This window comes from Ranitomeya variabilis, chromosome 1 (genome assembly GCF_051348905.1).
Source record: "Ranitomeya variabilis isolate aRanVar5 chromosome 1, aRanVar5.hap1, whole genome shotgun sequence".
Taxonomy (NCBI): Eukaryota; Metazoa; Chordata; class Amphibia; order Anura; family Dendrobatidae; genus Ranitomeya; species Ranitomeya variabilis.
The window spans coordinates 783,534,627-783,553,641 of NC_135232.1; the positions used below are offsets into that span (position 1 = coordinate 783,534,627).

General features: G+C 44.0%; 1 protein-coding gene across 1 annotated transcript in view; it reads left to right on the top strand.

The window, feature by feature from the left end:
* The window catches only part of TMPRSS9 (transmembrane serine protease 9), a 346,177-nt gene that overhangs the window by 168,016 nt on the left and 159,146 nt on the right, over positions 1–19,015 (top strand). Inside the window, exon 2 of the mRNA XM_077272649.1 lies at positions 996–1,153. Within this exon, the coding sequence (XP_077128764.1) occupies positions 1,009–1,153 (145 nt within the window). The 5' untranslated portion in view covers positions 996–1,008. The remainder of the gene's footprint in view (positions 1–995; positions 1,154–19,015) is intronic.

Consider the following 19,015-nt stretch of genomic DNA (forward strand, 5'->3'; position numbering starts at 1 on the left):
AAATCCGCTGCGGATCCGCAGCAAAATCTGCAACGTATGCACATACCCTAAAAGACTCATTGATAGTTATCATAAACACGTGATTGCAGTTGCTGCTGCTAAGGGTGGCCCAACAAGTTATTAGCTTTACGGAGAATCACTTCTTCACACAGGGCCCTGTAGGTTTGGATTTCGTTTACCCTTAATAATAAAAACCTTCATTTATAAGCTGCATTTTGTGTTTACTTGTGTAATCTTTGTCTAATATTTATATTTGTTTTATGATCTGAAACATTTAAGTGTGACAAACTTACAAAAGAATAGGAAATCAGGAAGGGGCAAACACTTTTTCACACAACTGTATGTATGTAATGCAGTGTAGTTGTGCAGTCTGCTCATACATATATAAAATATAGATAAAGTAGAAAATTGCTTCAAGGAAACAAGATCACATATATTGTTATTCACTTTGCAAAGTGTTGTTATATTTATGGAAATTACGGTATCTAAATAAGAATAAAAGAACAAGCAAAACAAACAATCAGTGCATATAAGGGGAACTTTTCATTGCCAAAAATGCTTTTTTCCTGCAGATATAATTGCAGGTAAATAAGATTTAAATCGTGTCTTCTAGGCTTGCTGGAAGTGGACCACAGCCTGTCAATCCATGTGCAAGGGAGTGATTACAGCGAACTCCCAGGATAGTGAACAGTGACTGTAACCGCTTCCTGCACCCACCCAATTACTGAAAGCGAGTGTCTGCAGGGAAAATACAACTTAATTTTCTTCTTTTGATTTAAATGCTAATTATTTACAGATTAGCACCATATCTGCAAATAAATATTTTCTGGAGGTGACAGGATCCCTTTATGTGTGTGAAATGGAAAGTTTTTGTGATAATGCCTTCATGAAAAGTGCATCTCTATACTGCTGACCATAATGCACTACAATTTTTTGTGGGGGAGGCATTATTCTCAAATTGTGAAAGTGGCATGACACTTGTCTACTCTCTACAGCTCTTTTGTTACAATGGCAGTCCAGCAATGTGATGATACACTGCCTGTGTTAGATGTGGACAAGGTGAATTTCATACACACACGATGCTGCAAATGGATATTGGCCTCAATATTTCTTGGAGGCACGGCCATCAGTCTCACAGCCGGACTATTAATAAGTAAGTGTGCATATTTTTCCTCTTACCTAAACACTAATACGCTATTTAAAAGAGGTCTAATAAATGACAGTATTCACTGGGGGGAATCCCTGCTAGTTCTTGGTTAAATGGAACATTGTCATGTTGAAAATGGTATCTTTTCTGTATGCATATGAGTCCAGTGAGAAGTCCTATTCATACAAACACCAGAGATTGAGCAAAATAAAATTTACACTGAACCTTACAAAACCATATCTCATTCTGCTCAGCTTCTATACCAATCTGTTCACAGATCAAAAGGCATATACATCATGAAGTTATACCCCCTGGTTATTGTTTTCAAATAATTGGGCGTATACCACAGAACCTCTCTGTGGGTGTTTACTTTTGCTCTTCTATGATGATGGCCAATCAAAAAAGGGGCAAGTCGTAGAAGAAAATTGTTCCTGAATCAGCGATACAGTGCCAATCGGAGGGGTATTCAGTTTAAAGGGAATCTATCACCACATTTGACCTCTCTTAACTGTTAACATGGGAGGAACACTGAAGAGGAGCGTCAGAAGTCGGAATACGCAGGCTCAGGATTTCCGGCCGCGCACCTGACGTCACAGGGACAGAGTGATGAGGGAGGAGAAAGTTAGGATAATAAAGAGACAGCATTATCTTTCGGGCAACATCCTCACCATAGCCTGGGAGAACTCCTTTACATAAAGGGATAAAAGCTGACTTTTCCACAAGGCATCTGATATGAGACATTCAGCATTCTATAACTTGTATGCACATACTAATAGGTTAGGCTAGCTTCACCTTCACACTAGCATTCGGCAGGGCTGCAGACGAAAGCCTTCTTCCTCTGTGAAGCCCTGCCCACTGCTGTACCTCTTCCTTTAGCCCTGCCTATGTCTGCATGCGTCCTGCGTACCCTATCTTTAATATTGCGTATGCAGGCCATTCGGATGTATGCGGATGCCTCCGCATGCGTTGTTTTGAAGCTGCACAGACCGCAACAAAATCCAACATGTTGCGTTTGACGCAGGTCAGCGCAGCGTCAAGACAACACATGCGGAGGTGCAGCGCCCCAGAGTCCTGGTCATTGCAGTACTGATGCTCCGCCGCTAAGGGGGGCTATGGTACGTCTGATGGCACTGAAGGGGTTCACCTGACCAGGTATCACAGACACCAATACACTTCACAGTATGGCCTCCAGGGGGAGCTAAGGGTACTATGTATTAGGCCACTCCTCACAATCTGGTAAAACTGGGGGTTGGATAGGAAGTTAGGGAGAAGCTGACTGGGAATCGAACAGGCAACATCCTGTGGCAGAGGGTGTTGCGGGGAGAGACTCAGGGGGGTCCCTGTCAGGGGTGGGATCCTGGCAGAGACCTAGCGAACTGAGAGAACGTTACGGGACCGCGCCTGCACGAGATAGCGGCGGTGCCCTAAGAAAGGACAAGAAGCGAGGTTTATTGTGCTGAGTGAGAAACGAGATCAACGCAACAAGGAGAAATACCAGTAGGAGTCGTGCTGTAAGACGAGGCAACATCCTACTAAGGCGCGTAGCCGGTGGCCGGAACGCCGAGGAAGTACTAGGCTCCAAGCAATACTTCAAACCTACGGCAGGACAGTCAGCTATAGGCGGGCTGTCTCACACAAATCACCTACGAAGACATAGGGGGCAACAACAGGAGAAGGGCGACACTAGGGTCCAGGAAGAGCTCCGAGCCTACCCGTCATACGGGTGCGTCCTAGCCATATCACCTGGGGGACGAAGAAGAACATCAGAATCGAGTTGTGAGGGAACTTCAGAAACAGACACAACAGTTGTGGGGACTATCCCGTAAGCACAGCAGGGGAGGACCACAACACACAAGCGCTAGAAGGTAGGCACAGATTTCCACCTGCAAAGGGAACTCCGGAGGTGCCATCGGACCGGCCGGACTTGCGCAGCCTGGTTAACCGTATTCCGGACTGAGGATCCTGGAGCCTTCAGTAAAGAGGTAAAGAGACTGCAACCTGGTGTCCTCGTTATTTACTGTGACCAGCACTGCACCGCACTACCACCACCATCCACTCCTTTCATTGGGCGCCCCTCAGCAGGGTCACGGACCGGGTCTAGCCACCGTGACAGCCCCAGAGCAGAGACTCAGAGGCCCGGTACCGGGTACCCCTCGGCCCTGCGGCAGTGGGGGCGCTACAGAGGCATCCGTATACATCTGCATGGCCTGCATACCCAATGTTAAAGATAGGGTACGCAGGATGCATGCAGACATAGGTGGAGCTGAAGGAAGAGGCTTGGCAGTGGGCGGGGCTTCACGGAGGACGAAGGCTTTCCTCCACAGCCCTGCCAAACGCTAGTGTGAAACTAGCCTTAGATAGCTCAAATGTGCTGACATATTCCCTTTAAACTAAAAAAAATCAGCGAGGGTATGTGCACACATTCAGGAATTGCTCAGTATTTGCTCAGGATTTGACGCAGGTGATATCTGTACCAAATCTGCATCTGAGGTCACTGGTAGGTCATCTGTATTTTTGATGCGTTTATTACATGCGCTTTTGATGTGTTTTTTCCGCACGCGTTTTTGATGCATTTTTTCATTGCATGCGTTTTTTTTGTCACTTGAAATAAAGCTAATTGAAAGTTGGCTTCTGGGAAGGAAAAAAATGATTTTCTGTTTGCAGATATATTTGCAAATATATTGGGGTATGTGCACACAGTCAGTAAATGCTGCGGGTTGGATGCTGTGTACATCCGCATCGTTTAACCTGCAACAGCTGTTACAGCATAGTGGATGGGATTTCAAGAAATCCCATGCCCACTATGCGAGCACCGATGCCCGCAGCTCACCCATGGAGCAGCATGTCAATTTATGTAGCGGAGACGCTCAGTCTCTGCTGCGTAAATTACCCATACACTTTCATTAGATGCGGTAAAACCACATTATCTTCCTATCAGAGTTCAAAGTATGTCGTCCATGTGCCATCTGTTTTTTTCCAGTATGGATACTGGAAATGAAATTACAAAGCTTCTCACATACTTTCCATGTTAAACACAGACGGCACACATACGGCACACGTATGGCACACGGACGGCATGTATACACGGACCCATAGACTTGTATTGGCTCTTGTCATCTGTGCTGCTGGGAAAACATGGACATGAGCACAGCACCGTAGGTTAAATAGGGCACACATGGCATCCGTGAAAACATGATAGGTCCTGTGAAGGGGCCATACAGTCAAATAATAGAAAACATTAATAGAATTGTCATCTTTTTGTACATCCTACTTCACAGACAGCAGAATAAAAAGCCATAAAAAAATGTTACTCCAAACTAGGGTTGAGCGAAACGGATCGGTCATTTTCAAAAGTTGCCGACTTTTGGCAAAGTCGGGTTTCGTGAAACTCGACCCGACCCCAGCGTGGGATCGGCCACACGGTCGGCGATTTTCGCGCCAAAGTCGCATTTCGTATGACGCTTTCCCCGCCATTTTTTTCAGCCAATGAAGGAGTGTGTGCAGCGTGATGACATGGGTTCCGGCTCGCTTTGTGCGGCGTCACAAGGGGTAAAAGCGCCATCTCAACGTTTGGGATATAGCGATTCCCACAGTGAAACACAAATTTTGCAGGGACGGAGAGAGAGAGAGAGAGAGAGAAAAAAAAAATCAATCCCCATTGACTTGCATTGGGTTTCGTGTTTCGGTCGGCCCCCCGACTTTTCACAATAATCGGCCGATTTCACACGATCCGACTTTCGAGACAATCGGGTTTCACGAAACCCGACTCGATCCTAAAAAAGCAAAAGTCGCTCAACCCTACTCCAAACTACTCTGCTAAGTCCCCTCTGGCTCCGAGGCCGATGGTTCGGGGTCCCTGATGGTTATTATTCACTTTGCTGCTATAATATAAGGCGAAGCCACAAGACCCCTGCAGCCCAGTGCTGAGACTGGCAGAGACCCCCCGGAGTCATGAGACCACTGCAGCCCAGTGCTGAGACTAGCAGAGACCCCCAGAGCATCGGTGCTGGAGCCACGGGGGATTTATCATTTCATACTAATTACGGTATTTTTACATTCTCAGAAAACCCCTGTAGACACTGTTCACACGCACCATTTTTGCTGTGAACTGATCTCAATATTGGCAGGAAATATTCTGCTTTTTGCAGCCTTTTCAATTGCATTTTTGTTTCCCATTCATTTGAATAGGGAAAAAAACGCTGCTGAAATGCTGAAAGACGACAGCAAGAGATTAATTAAAAAAAACGTGTCTTCTGGCCGCTGTCCGTGTTTGCTGTACTGGGACAGCGCAGAATAGTATAGTAGACTGCACTATTCCATCCAATAGGATATTAAGCCCTGTTCACACTGAGCTTCTGCAGTGCGTCCAGGGGCTCTGCCTGAATCCCCCTAAAATAGGATTCACATTAATCCCCGACGGGGCCAAAGACTGCACTGACACGAGCAAAGGTCAAAGGAATTTGATTTTTTATTCTGAAATTGACTGATTTATTTTCTTCATGTATGTGCACACGGTCAGGAATTGGCAGCGCTTTGGATGTAGCACATGTCTGCTACCGGCTATTGAACGCAGGTCACTCCTCTGTGGTCACGGAACCGTGTGGATTCACTGCATCCAATACAGTGTACGGGTGATATTTATCTCGCATCTCCGCAAGAGAAATAGACATGCTGCGATCTGGAAAGACGTGCCACATGTCCGTCTCTGCGGGTGAGCCGCGGGCATCTATGGATGCATAGTGGGCATGGGGTTTCTTGAGATCCCATCCACTACTGTAAGCTGTAACATCTGGACGCTGCACAAGTACGCAACGTCCAACCCACAATGTTTACTGACCGTGTGCACCTACCCTCAGAGTCTGTTTCTGTTTTTTCATCTAAAAGTGTCCACTTTTCTGTAGCTGTTGGGACAGACGGACACGTTCAGAAAAAAAAAACATCACCTGTGGAATTCACGTGAACTCCACTCCTGTCATTGCAATCTATGGCTCTATAGGGAATTCAGGCAAAACCCAGATGGTGCAGTAAAGAAAGACAGTGTGAACATGCACTAATGTAAAACACAGGCCTTAGACATAAACTGCTGATCCCTATTATGGTGACACTAGAGTTAAAGAACTATATATGCAGCACATATGCACAGATATACACTATACATGTACACATATTATATATACTTTATAAATATAAATACATACACTACAGTACATATTGTATATACAGTATACAGACATACAGTCAAGGGCAAATAAAAGGTGTATACACACAGAACATTCAGTTTATATACAGTATATACAGTATACTCACATACATATACACTTTATACATATATTTCACAATATACTGCACACATGCAGTATACATATATAATATACACAGACACACATACTATATACTGTATATACATGCATGTATATACACACACAAATGCACCACAGAATCATACTATATACAGTTTTTTATATATGCACACACATACTATATACACATACACAGACACACTGTATACTACCCATGTACACACACAGATATACATATACATTACCGTTTCAAAGTTTAGGGTCACTAAGAAATTTCCTTATTTTTGAAAGAAAAGCACAGTTTTTTCCAATGAAGCTAACATTAAATGATTCAGAAATACACTCTATACATTGTTAATGTGGTAAATGACTATTCTAGCTGCAAACGTCTGGTATCTTCATAGGTGTATAGAGGCCCATTTCCAACAACCATCACTCCAGTTTTCTTCGGGTACTTTGTGTTTGCTAACTGTGTAGGCTAATGGATGATTAGAATACCCTTGAAAACACTTGTGCAAGTATATTAGCACAGCTGAAAACAGTTTGGCTGATTAGAGAACCTATAAACCTGACCTTCCTTTGAGCTAGTTGAGAATCTGGAGCATTACATTTGTTCATTCCATTAAACTCTCAAAATGGCCAGAAAAAAAGAACTTTCATGTGAAACTCGACAGTCAATTCTTGTTCTTAGAAATGAAGGCTATTCCATGCGAGAAATTACCAAGAAACTGAAGATTTCCTACAACGGTGTGTACTACTCCCTTCAGAGGAGAGCACAAACAGGTTCTAACCAGAGTAGAAAGAGAAGTGGGAGGCCCGCTGCACAACTGAGCAACAAGACAAGTAAATTAGAGTCTGTAGTTTGAGAAATTGATGCCTCACAGATCCTCAACTGGCAGTTTCATTAAATAGTACACACAAAACGTCAGTGTCAATGTCTACAGTGAAGAGGTGACTCCGGGATGCTGGCCTTCAGGGCAGTGTGGCAAAGAAAAAGCCATATCTGAGACTGGATAATAAAAGGAAAATATTAATATGAGCAAAAGAACACAGACATTGGACAAAGGAAGATTGGAAAAAAGTGTTATGGACAGATGAATCTAAGTTTGAGGTGTTTGGATCTCACAGAAGAACATTTGCGAGATGCAGAACAACTGAAAAGATGCTGAAAGAGTGTCTGACGCTATCTGTCAAGCATAGTGGAGGTAATGTGATGGTCTGGGGTTGCTTTGGTGCTGGTAAAGTGGGAGATTTGTACAAGGTATAATGAGTTTTGAAAAAGGAAGGCTCTCACTCCATTTTGCAATGCCATGCCATACCCTGTGGACAGTGCTTGATGGGAGTCAATTTCATCCTACAACAGGACAATGACCCAAAGCACACCTCCAAATTATGCAAGAACTATTTAGGAAAGAAGCAGGCAGCTGATATTCTATCTGTAATGGAGTGGCCAGCGCAAACACCAGATCTCAACCCCATTGGACTATTGAGGGAGCAGCTTGACCGTATGGTACACAAAAAGTGCCCATCAAGCCAAACCAACTTGTAGGATTGGCTTCTGGAAACATGGGGTGAAATTTCTCCAGATTACCTCAGCAAATTAACTGCTAGAATGTCAAAGGTCTGCAATGCTGTAATTGCTGCAAAGGGAACATTCTTTGACGAAAGCAAAGTTTGAAGGAGAAAATTATTATTTCAAATAAAAATATTTTTTACCAACCTTGTCAATGTCTGGACTAGATTTTAAATTAATTTGGCAACTCATTTGATTAATGAAAGTAAGAGTTTTCATGGAAAACACAAAATTGTCTGGATGACCCTAAACTTTGGAACCGTAGTGTATATGTATACTTACCAGGTCCTGATGTCACTTGTGCAGATCTCAGGACAGTGATGTAGGAACAGCCATGATGAGGACGTGACACACACTGGGCTGCAGACATTGTCCTGCCCCAAGTCTGACCTCTGCTGTGCTGTGCCCTTCCCCCTCACTCTCAACGTCTAACCTAACAATGCAGGGGAGAGAGAGGGGGGATTGGAGAGGTTTGGGAGAGACAATCAAGGACTGCAAAGGATGCACAGCATTATTCACTGTAAGTAATGCTGTACACTCTCTGGGCACTTCATAAAGGGGCTGCAGACACATGGGGCCCCCTTTGTGGGTAGGGACCCCAGACAGCTGCCTTGTCTGCCTGCCCCAAACACTGACCCTGCTTCCTAGTTACATATGCATATTAAGTGCTGGAACATCATGGTGAATCTTGTGACACAGCCAGAAGTACACAACACAGGAAGTGGAGGAAAGCACAAGGAGAGGTCCACTCCTTTTTTAATAAATAAATAATAGCTTTAAAAAAAGTAGTGTGGGGTCCCACTATATTTGTCAACCAGCCAGAGTAAGGCAGACTACTGGGACTGGTATTTCAGGCTGGCAGTGATTCAATATCCATGAACCTTACCAGCCTGATAATACAAGACCCCAGCAGTCTGTTTACCTTGGATGGTTAGGAAAAAAAAGTGGATCCCCTCCAAAAAAAAATAACTTGGGGTCCCCCTATATTTGTCAACCAGCCAGAGTAAAGCAGAGTATTGTGACTGGTATTTTAGGCTGGTAAGGATCCAATATCTATTAAACTTACCAGCCTGATAATAACATGCCGCGGCAATCTGCTTACATTGGATGATCAGCAAAAATAGTGGGATCCCCTCCAAAAAAATAGCTTGAGGTCCCCCTATATTTGTCAACCAGCCAGAGTGAAGCAGACTACTGGGACTGGTATTTCAGGCTGGTAAGGATACAGTACCCATGAACCTTATCAGCCTGATAATACCAGGCCGCAGCAGTCTGCTTACCTTGGATGGTTAGCAAAAATAGTGGGATCCCCTCAAAAAAAATAGCATGGGGTCCCCTTATTTTTGTTAACCAGGAAAGGAGAAAGCAGGCAGCTGTGGCCTGGTATTCTCAGGCTGGCAAGGCCCATGGATTTTGGCTCTCATCAGCCTAAAAAGAGCATCCCGCAGCCGCCCCACAATTGGCACATCCAAAGATGCGCCAATTTGTTGCACTGTACCCGACTCTTCCTGGCCGAGATCCAGTGGTGTCTTCTCTTCTCGATTCATGTGAGGAACAGATGTGCCAGCATATAGCAGTGATGTCATACGCCAGCGATGTACGGGCTAATGTCAGCTGCTGGCCTGTGATTGGCTGGAGGCTGCTAACTGTTGCTGTGTGGGAAGCCTTCCCGCATGGCAATATAGATTTTAACTATAGGATGCACGTTCAGTTAGTGAACAGGCAGAAACCTGCCACTGATGCCCGGGCCGAGCCCCCTCTGCTCGCCGGGCCCCATACGCCAGTAAGGTCAGTAATGCCCTGATGGTGGCCCTGAGTAATAGCTTTTTATATGGAATAATATGGTGGTAATACAGATGTGGACAAAATTGTTGGTACGCAGCTGTTAAAGTAGGAAAACCCACAATGGTCACTGAAATAGCTGACAAAAGTAAATTGAAACTTACTTAATATCAACTAATGACATTGTTTTTTAATTTTGATTCAACAGAAAAATGTAAAAAAAAAAGCTAATTAATTAAATTGGCCTGGACAAAATTGATGATAGCCATAACTTAATATTTGTTGCACAACTTTTTGGGCAATCACTGCAAGCAAACTATGTCTGTAACCCTAAGACTTCTGCACCTGTCCACAGTATTCTGGCCCTCTCGAGAGGAAACTGCTTCAGATGTCTCAGGTTTAGTGTTTTCTCCAGACTGCATGTTTCATCTTTTTCCGCAGATGTTCAATAAGATTTAGATCAGGGCTCATAGAAGCCACTTCAGAAGAGTCCAATGCTTTGCTCATAGCCATTGTTGGATGTTTTTAGCCATGTGTTTTGGATCATTATCCTAATGGACCTGTGAATCACACCAAGCTTTCTGATGCTGGGCTGTACATTTGACTTTGAATGCATGGATAGTCTTGAGATTTCATTGTGTTGCATGTACGCCACTCAGCATATGAAGGCAAAACATAAGTTCTTTTTGGAATCCAGGGCAACCATTAATTATAATTTTTCACAGTAGAGGGGAGGTAACGGTGTACAGGCACACAGCTATGATATAGTTCTGAGCTGAAGTTGATCACAGGGTTTTATTCAAGCTTCTTTTCATCACACAGAATCACTTCTCTTCATGTAATGCTTCATCAGCACATACAGCTCTGGCAAAAATTAAGAGACCACCACATCAAAGCCCTGTCATGGGCAGTCCAATCTCCAGACCTGAACCCCATTGAAAACCTCTGGAATGTAATCAAGAGGATGATGGATAGTCACAAACCATCAAAGAAAGAAGAACTGCTTACATTTTTGCAGCACCAGAAGCAGTGTGAAAGACTGGTGGAAAGCATGCCAAGACGCATGAAAGCTGTGATTAAAAATCATGGTTATTCCAAAAAATATTGATTTCTGAACTCTTCATGAGTTAAAAAATTAATATTGTTGTTTCTAAATGATTATGAACTTGTTTTCTTTGCACTAATTGAGGTCTGAAAGCACTGTATTCTTTTTAATTTTGACCATTTCTCTTTTTCAGAAAAAAATACAAAATTGCTCGGAAATTCGAAAACATGTTGTCAGAAGTTTATAGACAAAAAGAACAATTTACATTTTACTCAAAAATATACCTATAAAGAGAAAAATCAGAGAAACTGAAAATTTTGCAGTGGTCTCTTAATTTTTGCCAGAGCTGTATGAAGATCTCTTTCCAGATAACTTCTCTTCACAAACACAGTGTCTTAACCTAAGCAGAATCTTAGTACTTAGCTGATGCAGTGAGGGTGGGAAAGGGGATGAGTCTGGTGCTGTAGCTCTCTCACTTCTATCTTGAGGTAATAAAGATGCTCCTGGCTGTCCTGACTGATTCTATGATTACAGCAATTGCTTCCAGGAAGAACTGGTCCATACAGCTTGTCTGATTTCAGTGTGATAGGAGACTCTCAAAAACACACCTTATTTTTGGATCACCATGACACAATAACAACTTTCCCAGTATCCCCTGGGGCTGAGCGAACACTCCCTGTCTACAAAAACCATTTTAAACCCTATAGTTGCTGGGTGATTCTAAATCAACAGTGTAGCTTCTATTTGTCACAATTGTACACTGCTCAGATTTATGACACCCTGAGCCAGATGCAGCAAAGCTACACCGAAACATAACCAATCCTCCTCCATGCTCCACAGTAGCTACAATGTTCTTTTTATCTGTGAAGGATGGTGCAATCTTATGCTGATGTAAGACGGGTGGCATGGTGGCTCAGTGGTTAGCACTGCAGCCTTGCAGCGCTGGAGTCCTGGGTTCAAATCCCACCAATGACAACATCCGCAAGGAGTTTGTATGTTCTCCCCGTGTTTGTGTGGGTTTCCTCCGGGTACTCCGGTTTCCTCCCACATTCCAAAGAATTTAGATTGTAAGCCCAATCAGGGACAGCAATGATAATGTGTGCAAAACTGTAAAGCGCTGCGGAATGTTAGCGCTATATAAAAATAAAGATTATTATTATGTACAGTACAGACCAAAAGTTTGGACACACCTTCTCATTTAAAGATTTTTCTGTATTTTCATGACTATGAAAATTGTACATTCACACTGAAGGTATCAAAACTATGAATTAACCCATGTGGAATTATATACTTAACAAAAAGTGTGAAACAACTGAAAATATGTCCTATGTTCTAGGTAATTCAAAGTAGCCACCTTTTGCTTTGATGACTGCTTTGTAGTGTTGAGCGATACCTTCGGATATTTGAAAGTATCGGTATCGGATTGGATCGGCCGATATCCAAAAAATATCGGATATCGCCGATACCGATACCCGATACCAATACAAGTCAATGGGACACAAATATCGGAACGTAATAGGGAGCGATCCTGGATGGTTCCCAGGGTCTGAAGGAGAGGAAACTCTCCTTCAGGCCCTGGGATCCATATTCATGTAAAAAATAAAGAATTAAAATAAAAAATATTGATATACTCACCCTCGGACGGCCCCCCGGCTCTCAGCGTTCCTAAGAATGCAGTGAGTGAAGGACCTTCGATGACGTCGCGGTCACATGAGCGGTCACATGAGCGTTCACGCGACCAATCACAAGACCGCGACGTCATCGCAGGTTCTACACTCACTGGATTCTTAGGAACGGAGGCTGCCGGTTGCACCGCTGAGAGCCAGGGTCCGTCGGTGGGTGAGTATATCCATATTTTTTATTCTTTATTTTTTACATGAATATGGATCCCGATTCCGATTTCCGATAACGCAAAAATATCGGAACTCGGTATCGGACTTCTGATACAGCGAATATCAGCCGATACCCGATCTTTGCAGTATCGGAATGCTCAACACTACTGCTTTGCACACTCTTGGCATTCTCTGGATGAGCTTCAAGAGGTAGTCACCGGGAATGGTTTTCACTTCACAGGTGTGCCCTGTCAGGTTTAATAAGTGTGATTTCTTGCCTTATAAATGGGGTTGGGACCATCAGTTGTGTTCTGCAGAAGTCTGGTGGATACACAGCTGATAGTCCTACTGAATAGACTGTTAGAATTTGTATTATGGCAAGAAAAAAACAGCTAAGTAATGAAAAACAAGTGGCCATCATTACTTTAAGAAATGAAAGTCAGTCAGTCTGAAAAATTGGGCAAACTTTGAAAGTGTCCCCAAGTGCCATGGCAAAAACCATCAAGCGCTACAAGGAAACTGGCTCACGTGAGGACCGCCCCAGGAAAGGAAGACCAAGAGTCACCTCTGCTTCTGAGGATAAGTTCATCCGAGTCACCAGCATCAGAAATGGCAGGTTAACCCCTTCCCGACCTGTGACGCCATGTAGGCATCATGAAAGTCGGTGCCAATCCGACCTGTGACGCCTATGTGGCGTCATGGAGGGATCGCGTCCCTGCAGATCAGATGAAAGGGTTAACTCCAATTTCACCTGATCTGCAGGGACAGGGGGAGTGGTACTTTAGCCCAGGGGGGGTGGCTTTGCCCCCACATGGCTACGATCGCTCTGATTGGCTGTTGAAAGTGCAACAGCCAATCAGAGCAATTTGTAATATTTCACCTATGAAAATGGTGAAATATTACAATCCAGCCATGGCGGATGCTGCAATATCATCGGCCATGGCTGGAAACCCTGATCTGCCCCCCCACCCCACCGCCACCGATCGCCTCACCAGTCCTCCATCCTGTGCTCCGCTCCCCTTCGTCCGCCTGTCCGTTCCCCCATCCTCCTGTCTGCTCCCCCCATGCTCCGATCCCCCCGTGCTTCGATCTCCCCCCTCATACTTACCGAGCCTCCCGATGTCCGTGCGTCTGTTCCATGGGTGCCGCCATCTTGCAAAATGGCGGGCGCATGCGCAGTGCACCCGCCGAATCTGCCAGCCAGCAGATTCGTTCCATGTACATTTTGATCACTGTGATAAAACCTATCACAGTGATCAAAATAAAAAAAATAGTAAATGAACCCCCCCTTTATCACCCCCATAGGTAGGGACAATAATAAAATGAAGAAAATATATTTACTTTTATTTTTCCACTAGGGTTAGGGTTAGAACTAGGGTTAGAACTAGGGTTAGGGCTAGGGTTAGGGTTAGGACTAGGGTTAGAATTAGGGTTAGGGTAAGGCTAAGTGCACACATACTCTTGTCCTCTGCGGATTATTCAACAGCGAATTTGATAAATCTGCAGTGCAAAACCGCTGCGGATTTATTGCGGATTTACCACGGTTTTTCTGCGTTTTTTCTGCGTATTTCACTGCGGTTTTACAACTGCGGTTTTCTATAGGAGCAGCTGTAAAACCGCTGCGGAATCCGCAGAAAGAAGTGACATGCTGCGGAATGTAAACTGCTGCGTTTCCGCGCAGTTTTTTCCGCAGCATGTGCACAGCGTTTTTTGTTTCCCATAGGTTTAGATTGAACAGTAAACTCATGGGAAACTGCTGTGGACCCGCAGCTGCAGAAGCGCTGTGGATCCGCAGCGTTTTCCGCAGCATGTGCACATACCCTAAGGGCTTGTGCACACGCTGCGGACTCCATTGCGGAATTTTACGCAGCGGATTTGATAAATCCGCAGTGCAAAACCGCTGCGGTTTTTACTGCGGATTTATCACGGTTTCTAGTGCGGTTTCCGCTGCGGGTTTTCACCTGCAGTTTTCTATTGGAGCAGGTGTAAACCCGCAGCGGAATCCGCACAAAGAATTGACATGCTGCGGAATATAAACCGCTGCATTTCCGCGTGTTTTTTTCCGCAGCATGTGCACTGCGGATTTCGTTTCCCATAGGTTTACATTGTACTGTAAACTTATGGGAAACCGCTGCAGACCCGCAGCTGCGGAAACGCTGCGGTTCCGCAGCCAAATCGGCAGCGTGTGTACATACCCTTAGAATTAGGCTATCTGCACACAGTGCGGATTTGGTTGCGGATCCGCGGTGGATTGGCCGCTGCGGATTCTTAGCAGTTTTCCATCAGGTTTACAGTACCATGTAAACCTATGGAAAATCAAATTCGCTGTGCCCATGGTGCGGAAAATACTGCACGGAAATGCTGCGTTGTATTTTCCGCAGCATGTCAATTCTTTGTGCGGATTCCGCAGTGTTTTACACCTCTTCCTCAATAGGAATCCGCAGGTGAAATCCGCACAAAAAACACTGGAAATCCGCTATAAATCTGCAGGTAAAACGCAGTGCCTTTTACCTGCGGATTTTTCAAAAATGCTGCGGAAAAATCTCACACGAATCCGCAACGTGGGCACATAGCCTTAGGGTTAGGGCTAGAATTAGAGTTAGGGTTGGAATTAGGGCTTGGGTTGGAAATAGGGTTAAGATTAGGCTTATGGTTAGGGTTATGGTTAGGGGTGTGTTGGGGTTAGGGTTGTGGTTAGGGGTGTGTTGGGGTTAGGGTTGTGGTTAGGGTTGGGTTAGAGTTGGGATTAGGGTTAGGGGTGTGTTGGTATTAGGGTTGTGGTTAGGGGTGTGTTGGGGTTATAGGGTTGTGATTAGGGTTATGGCTAGAGTTGGGATTAGGGTTAGGGGTGTGTTGGGGTTAGTGTTGGAGTTAGAATTGAGGGGTTTCCACTGTTTAGGCACATCAGGGGTCTCCAAACGCAACATGGCACCACCATTGATTCCAGCCAATCTTGCGTTCAAAAAGTCAAACGGTGCTCCCTCCCTTCCGAGCCCTGACGTGCGCCGAAACAGTGGTTTACCCCCACATATGGGGTACCAGCATACTCAGGACAAACTGGGCAACAACTATTGGGGTCCAATTTCTCCTGTTACCCTTGCAAAAATAAAAAATTGCTTGCTAAAACATCATTTTTGAGGAAAGAAAAATAATTTTTTATTTTCACGGCTCTGCGTTGTAAACATCTGTGAAGCACTTGGGGGTTCAAAGTGCTCACCACACATCTAGATAAGTTCCTTGGGGGTCTAGTTTCCAAAATGGGGTCAGTTGTGGGGAGTTTATACTGTTTAGGCACATCAGGGGCTCTACAAATGCAACGTGATGCCCGCAGACCATCAAAGTCTGCATTTCAAAACGTCACTACTTCCCTTCCTAGCCCCGACGTGTACCCAAACAGTGGTTCCCCCCACATATGGGGTAACAGTGTACTCAGGACAAACTGGACAACAACTTTTGGGGTCCAATTTCTCCAGTTACCCTTGTGAAAATAAAATATAGCGGACTAAAAAAAACATTTTTGAGGAAAGAAAAATGATTTTTTATTTTCACGGCTCTGCGTTATAAACTTCTGTGAAGCACTTGGGGGTTTAAAGTAGTCACCGCACATCTAGATTAGTTCCACGGGAGGTCTAGATTCCAAAATGGGGTGACATGTGGAGGAGCTCCAATGTTTAGGCACACAGGGGCTCTCCAAACGCGACATGGTGTCCGCTAACGATTGGAGCAAATTTTTCATTCAAAAAGTCAAATGGCGCTCCTTCCCTTCCGAGCCCTGCCGTGTGCCCAAACAGTGGTTTACCCCCACATGTGAGGTATCAGTGTACTCAGGAGAAATTGGCCAATAATTTTTGGGATCCATTTTATCCTGTTGCTCAAGTGGAAATTAACAAATTGAGGCTAAAAGAATTTTTTTGTGAAAAAAAAGTACTTTTTCATTTTTACGGATCAATTTGTGAATCACCTGGGGGTTCAAAGTGCTCACTATGCATCTTGATAAGTTCCTTGGGGGGTATAGTTTCCAAAATGGGGTCACTTGTGGGGGAGCTTCAATGTTTAGGCACACAGGGGCTCTCCAAACGCGACATAGTGTCTGCTAAAGATTGGAGCCAATTTTTCATTGGAAAAGTCAAATGGCGCTCCTTCCCTTCCGAGCCATGTCATGCACCCAAACAGTGGTTCCCCCCACATATGGGGTATCAGCGTACTCAGGACAAATTGTACAATAACTTTTGGGGTCCAGTTTCTCTTTTTACCCTAGGGAAAATAAAAAATTGTTGCTAAAAGATCATTTTTGTGACTAAAAAGTTAAATGTTCATTTTTTCCTTCCATGTTGCTTCTGCTGCTGTGAAGCACCTGAAGGGTTAATAAACTTCTTGAATGTGGTTTTGAGCACCTTGAGGGGTGCAGTTTTTAGAATGGTGTCACTTTTGGGTATTTTCAGCCATATAGACCCCTCAAACTGACTTCAAATGTGAGGTGGTCCCTAAAAAAAATGGTTTTGTAAATTTCGTTGTAAAAATGAGAAATCGCTGGTCAAATTTTAACCCTTATAACTTCCTAGCAAAAAAAAATGTTGTTTCCAAAATTGTGCTGATGTAAAGTAGACATGTGGGTAATGTTATTTATTAACTACTTTGTGTCACATAACTCTCTCGTTTAACAGAATAAAAATTCAAAATTAGAAAATTATGAAATTTTCAAAATTTTTGCCTAATTTCCATTTTTTTCACAAATAAACGCAAAAATTATCGACCTAAATTTACCACTATAGTGAAGCCCAATATGTCACGAAAGAACAGTCTCAGAACCGCTAGGATCCGTTGAAGCGTTCCTGAGTTATTACCTCATAAAGGGACACTGGTCAGAATTGCAAAAAACGGCCAGGTCATTAAGGTCAAAATAGGCTGGGTCATGACGGGGTTAACAGCAGCTCAGATTAGAGACCTCAGACCAGGTCAATGCCACACAGAGTTCTAGCAGCAGACACATCTCTACAACAACTGTTAAGAGGAGACTTTGTGCAGCAGGCCTTCATGGTAAAATAGCTGCTAGGAAACCACTGCTAAGGACAGGCAACAAGCAGAAGAGACTTGTTTTGGCTAAAGAACACAAGGAATGGACATTAGACCAGTGGAAATCTGTGCTTTGTTCTGATGAGTCCACATTTGAGATCTTTGCTTCCAACCACCGTGTCTTTGTGTGACGCAGAAAAGGTGAACGGATGGACTCTACATGCCTGCTTCCCACCGTGAAGCATGTAGGAGGAGGTGTGATGGTGTGGGGGTGCTTTGCTGGTGACACTGTTGGGGATTTATTCAAAATTGAAGGCATACTGAACCAGCATGGCTACAACAGCATCTTGCAGCGGCATGCTATTCCATCCGGTTTGCGTTTAGTTGGACCATCATTTATTTTTCAACAGGACAATGACCCCAAACACACCTCCAGGCTGTGTAAGGGCTATTTGACCAAGAAGGAGAGTGATGGGGTGCTACGCCAGATGACCTGGCCTCCACAGTCACCAGACCTGAACCCAATCAAGATGGTTTGGGGTGAGCTGCACCGCAGAGTGAAGGCAAAAGGACCAACAAGTGCTAAGCATCTTTGGGAACTCCTTCAAGATTGTTGGAAGACCATTCCCGGTGACTACCTCTTGAAGCTCATCAAGAGAATGCCAAGAGTGTGCAAAGCAGTCATCAAAGCAAAAGGTGGCCACTTTGAAGAACCTAGAATATAAGACATAATTTGAGTTGTTTCACACTTTTTTGTTAAGTATATAATTCCACATGTGTTAATTCATAGTTTTGATGCCTTCAGTGTGAATGTACGATTTTTATAGTCATGAAAATACAGAAAAATCTTTAAATGAGAAGGTGTGTCCAAACTTTTGGTCTGTACTGTATATTGACCTTGGAGTTCACCTTTAACCCCTTTACGACCAAATATCATCTCCCTACATTTGATGCACATGACAGCTGATACACCTGCGGCTGTTAACAAGTTAAATCTCTGACAGTGGCATTTAACTTGCGCAATCTGGAAGCACATCATAAGACAAGCACATCGGCACCCCTGTCACGTAATCACAGGGCACCAATAGGTTGTCATGGCAGAAGACCCACATGCCTTTCATTGTAAATCTCCCATGAAGGACAGCATTCATAGGAGATCATGATTTATGCTACACATAGCAGGGCTGAATTCCTACTATGTGTAGCACAGGCAATCATATGATCGCAGCTTCAAGTCTCCTAAGGGGGCTATTGAAGAAAGCAAAAAAAATGCTTTAAAAATAATTTGAAAAAATGTAAAAACATAAATCACCACCTTTTGGT